This window comes from Oncorhynchus gorbuscha, linkage group LG16, assembly GCF_021184085.1.
Source record: "Oncorhynchus gorbuscha isolate QuinsamMale2020 ecotype Even-year linkage group LG16, OgorEven_v1.0, whole genome shotgun sequence".
Taxonomy (NCBI): Eukaryota; Metazoa; Chordata; class Actinopteri; order Salmoniformes; family Salmonidae; genus Oncorhynchus; species Oncorhynchus gorbuscha.
This window is the reverse complement of record NC_060188.1, coordinates 21,000,684-21,005,799: the sequence shown is the minus strand read 5'-3', so window position 1 is coordinate 21,005,799 and position 5,116 is coordinate 21,000,684. Positions and strand designations below refer to the sequence as shown.

Below are 5,116 nucleotides of genomic sequence, written 5' to 3'. Positions count from 1 at the left end.
GAGGGAAAATTACAAACTCGCAGGGGCCTTAAAAATGCCAAAATCTTGTGCAAGAGATTCTAAATTCTAAGTGATACTGTTAACCATGAGATTCTCATCACAAAATTGTCCAAGTTCAACTTTTCCCCTGATGCCTTGAGTGGCTCAGTGACTCGTGTTTGCATCTCAATGTGAAAAAAACTGTTTGCATGTTCTTCACAAAGAGGGCAACAGATGCTACTGAGCCAGATGTCTGTGTCAGGGGAGAAGCTCCAGGTGGTATCCGATTTTAAGTACCTTGGCATCATACTTGATTCCAACCTCTCTTTTAAAAAGCATGTGAAAAAGGTAATTCAAATAACCAAATTTAACCTAGCTAATTTCCGATTTATACGAAATTGTTTGACTACAGAGGTAGCAAAACTGTACTTCAATTCTATGATACTCCCCCACTTAACATACTGCTTGACTAGTTGGGCCCAAGCTTGCTGTACAACATTAAAACCTATTCAGTCTGTCTACAAACAGGCTCTCAAAGTGCTTGATAGGAATCCCAATAGCCATCATCATTGTCACATCCTTAGAAAGCATGAGCTCTTGAGTTGGGAAAATCTTGTGCAATACACCGACGCATGTCTTTTATTCAAGATCCTTAATGGCCTGGCTCCCCCTCCACTCAATATTTTTGTTAAACAGAAAACCCAGACATATGGCAGCAGATCCACAAGGTCTGCCATGAGAGGTGACTGTATAGTTCCCCTAAGGAAAAGCACCTTTAGTAAATCTGCATTCTCTGTGAGAGCTTCCCATGTCTGGAATACACTGCCATCAGACACACATAACTGCACCACATATCACACTTTCACAAAATGCTTGAAGACCTGGCTAAAGGTCAATCAGATTTGTGAACATGGTCCCTAGCTGTGTGTTGCCGCTTTCCATGTTGTCTGTTGTCTGTAGCTTGTGAGGTGTGGAAACACTTTGTTGCTTTTATGAATTTTGTTTTGCTGCTTTTTGTTCTATTTTGCTCTGTCTGTATGCTATGTCTTGCTTGTCTTATGTTGCTATTGTCTATATTGTAATTGTTTTTAATAACCTGCCCAGGGACTGCGGTTGAAAATTAGCCGGCTGGCTAAAACCGGCACTTTTACTGAAACGTTGATTAATGTGCACTGTCCCTGTAAAAATAAAATAAACTAAACTAAAAAAAACTAAGTTAATTCTTATTCAGGCTGTATCACAAATGGCCGTGATTGTCTCATAGGGTGGCGCAGTTGGCACAGCGTCAACTGCTGGTGTAGGCCGTCATTGTAAATAAGAATTTGTTCTTAACTGACCTGCCTAGTTAAAAGAAGGTCTAAAAAAAAGGTATTACAACAAGAACTTCCGTTCCCATGAAGTGAGGAGGGGTGGGGAGTTCATTCATCCACTTTGATCTGGTCTCTGCAGACACCACGGGGAGTAGAAAGACTGTCAAAAACAGGAAACAGCTGAGGTCCAGCCCATTTTAAACAAATATTTTTATTTGGAGAGACAACTAGACAGATTATTTATTATGTGTAAGGTAAAAACATAAACAATCAACGGAGAGTTACAGCTTCCTCCTCATACAGAGAGTGGTCAGACGAAAGTGAATTAAAAAGCCTCAGTGCAGTGATAAAGTATGCAAATGAGTAGATATAAACCTATACTGTATTGAGTTGAATATATATATATACAGTGAGTATACCATTTAGAGGGTGAATGGGCAAGACAAAAGATTGAAGTGCCTTTGAACAGGGTATGGTAGTAGGTGCCAGGCACACAGGTTTGAGTGTGTCAAGAATGGCAACGCCGCTGGGTTTTTCCCACTCAACAGTTTCCCGTGTGTATCAAGAATGGTCCATCATCCAAAATACATCCAGCCAACTTGACACAAATGGAAGCATTGGAGTCCATGTGGGCCAGCATCCCTGTGAAACTCTTGACAACTTTTAGAGTCCGTGTCAAATTAGAAATCCAATATTGTTTCTTAATTATTTCAAATGTTGTCTTGGGCAAGATTCACATTTGTATAAGTCTTTTAGTGTTTAGTGCAGAGCACATTCAGGATTGGGACTGGGGTCTTTTTTTCACTCTTCAAACTTCATGGTCCCTTCAAACCCATTGTAGGTGAAGGGTTCAACAACTGGGCTGCATGCGTCTTCAGCCAAGCAGGCCATCTTGTTATTTGCACAGTTTCCCTCTGACCCCGGGCTGATGTACACCCCGTCTGGAGAGTGAATAGACGGGTCCTCATCGAAGTAGTTATGTGGTCTCAGGATCACTCCGCCTCCATTTCCAACGGTAACTGTGTTGGGGATGTCCTCGGCATGGGGAATGTGGAGGAAGCCGGTGGTTACCCAGGCAACCAGGTCCTAGACAAAAAAGCACTCATTTGGTGACTACCAAACCTTCATTTATCAATGACCTGAAAATGTGCAAATCTCAAGAGTGGCAAAATATATGTAAGGACAACGGCACATAAGATCAAAAACACACCTGGTTCTCAATGCTCTCGTCATCCTCAATGTACTTGCTGAAGTCCACTGCTGGTGTCCACATGTTGTTCTGACTGTACAGGCTACTGCTGGTCTGCTCGGAGTCTTTGTGCTTAGTGATGGCCACTTTATACCTGTCAAATAAAATAACAAAAGTTGGTCAAACTGCTTTGCCTTTGGTCTACCTGTAACCTGTGTTTTAGGAAGTAGGACCTTCCTTAGGAGGAGATGGGAGGGAGACTCACCTAGCCCAAGACATGGACTTCTCCTCTGGCTCCGTCTCTGGAAGGCTGTCACCGGTGAAGCTGACCACCTGGAGGCGGTAGGAGCGTTGGTGGCCCCAGCGGTTGGTGCGGTTGCTGGCGATGTGAAGGTAGCGTGGCGTCTTGGTGTCGTAGCGGAGAGCAGCCTCCTTCTCAGTCTTTAGCTGGGCCTCCACCAGCTGAGGAACCATGGCATAGCGCTCCGGCATCCAGGGTAAAGAAACATTCATAAACTTCATGTCCTTGGTCTGGAATACATTCTCAACCCCTGTGGTACAAAATCCCAATTCAGAATTCTAATTATTGGATCATGTTATAATCCTATCATTGAAATGAAAGATAACTCACAGACACGTCCAGCACCAATGTAACCAACTGGGGTTAAAACCAGGTCTTCAGTGGCCACAAGACATTTATAACTGTGCTTGACCTTTCATCGGTTCATACTAGGTCAAATGTATTGTTCACACTTACCCAACACGTCCAGGTCAACTTTGAAGTGGATGAAATGAGTGTGGATGTTCCCAATAGTATTTTCTGCCACCTGGTGTCCGTATTTGAGATTGCCGTCAACATTGAAAGATGACGATATGTATCCAGTGGCATGCACTTTGGCCTCAACAGAGCCACTCTGGTAAAAAATGAAGTCCCACAAGTAGTCATAGTTACCTATGGCCGTAATGGTCCTAAAAACTAAGGCACTGTTTACCATGCCTCCATAACTATTGCTGAAAAAGTCAGAGAAGTGTCTTCTGAGAGGACGGCCTGTATTGTGCTCAAAAATGCAAATTGAATTCCTGAATCTCTGAGGTGCACTGACGTCAATGTATCGGAAAGTGTCGATGTAGGTTGCCGCGTACGGACAATCCACGCCTCGAACGAGCTCGTGCGCAAAGCGACCTATTCCGATACTAGAGTCCAAAAACTTAGTCAGAATCATGCCGGGTGTGATGGAACCATAAACTGACATTGCCTCTTGAACACTAAGCTCATAAACTATCCTCTCCCCCTTGAAACGAATGTCAAAAACTCTCATACCGGTGAGGGAACTCAGACCAAACGCAAAACTCCATTCGAGATACATGACATGATTATTCTTGACACTGAAGCGTTTACCCTGCGCGTAAAACTGCTGAGGGCTTAAACCGGTGGGTTTACTTCTAGGTTTGAGTGATGCATAGTTCTGGACAGGTTTATACACAATTTTAGTCACTGTCCCGGCATCATATTGTTTTATAAGATCCTCCACACTGTCAAAGTACTGTCCGTTATAAAGTAATCTCTTCACACTCCAAAAAGACGCGTTGGTGCTTTCGTGGTTGATTAAAACTTCCAAACCTACAGGGTGGATGTACATCCCACTCAAATCACGAAAGAAAGATATCCATGTCTGTCTCTCTCCCGATTTGACACCCCGAGGCATGCCTTCGAAACCATTCAGGGTTTTCTCTTTACTGACATCAAAACTTTCTTTCACAATTTTGCCAAGTTTTGTAAATACCTCTTCATTAATAAACTTGAAAATAAGTGCATATTCACCAATGGTGACCGTACGCGCATTGATGGGCAACTCTTCTTTATACCTCTTAACCGTGACATCGCGGTGGTAAATCGGGTTGGGGAGAGGTCCCACCACATATTCTTTAATGTACCCAAGGGTGCCATAGAAAACCACCACAGTCGCCTCTCTCACCGGCTTGGGCTTATTGTTATCTAGGTAACCAAGCGCATCCGCTTTCATTGGCAGCAAAACATCAATTAAGAAGATAAAATTCCCTGAAGGCTTTGTAAACGCATTGACAGAAATATTCAAGTCTTTCTGATTACTCATATAGTCGCGGACTTGGAGATATTCCTCGGCGGACAGGTCAGCAAACATCCCGCTGCGTTCATTGTGTTTTCCCTTGAAAACATGATGCGGCTTCGAGGAGCATTTGGGCAGCCTACCCGAGTAAAGACATACGATGACAATATTCGCTATTACTGAGATCAGGCCAAAGAGTATCAATATCCATTTAATTAATGAAGTCATTCTCCAAAACACAATCTAAAACTTCCTGGGGTGTTCTGGATAGAGGAGGCGAATGCGAGGAGCATAACATAAGATTAGGCGCGCAAGTGAATTTGGGATGAGCCACACCCGTCCATCCCTCCCCCGTGCAGCACCCTCAAGAAATTCAAAGTTCTCGTATACTTTGAATAAAGTTATGCAATTGCCGGGGTTTAATCCAATAGTTTTTGGATAAAGACCAACAATACTCCTGTGTAAAGTGTATTTTACGCACATATTGTATGCTCCCTGTGGAAAGGGTATTGCGTTCCTGTCAAATAAATACTTGTTCAATGGACTTGGTT

General features: G+C 43.2%; 1 protein-coding gene across 1 annotated transcript; it reads right to left on the bottom strand.

The window, feature by feature from the left end:
* Nucleotides 1-1,481: 1,481 nt before the first annotated feature.
* Nucleotides 1,482-4,889, bottom strand: LOC124000566 (primary amine oxidase, liver isozyme-like). The gene is made up of 4 exons (XM_046307041.1): nucleotides 3,236-4,889; nucleotides 2,744-3,029; nucleotides 2,500-2,632; nucleotides 1,482-2,375 (listed from the first exon to the last, which is right to left on the bottom strand). The coding sequence occupies exons 1-4, from the start codon at nucleotides 4,791-4,793 to the stop codon at nucleotides 2,091-2,093; spliced, it is 2,262 nt and encodes a 753-aa protein (XP_046162997.1). The 5' UTR covers nucleotides 4,794-4,889; the 3' UTR covers nucleotides 1,482-2,090.
* Nucleotides 4,890-5,116: the final 227 nt, after the last annotated feature.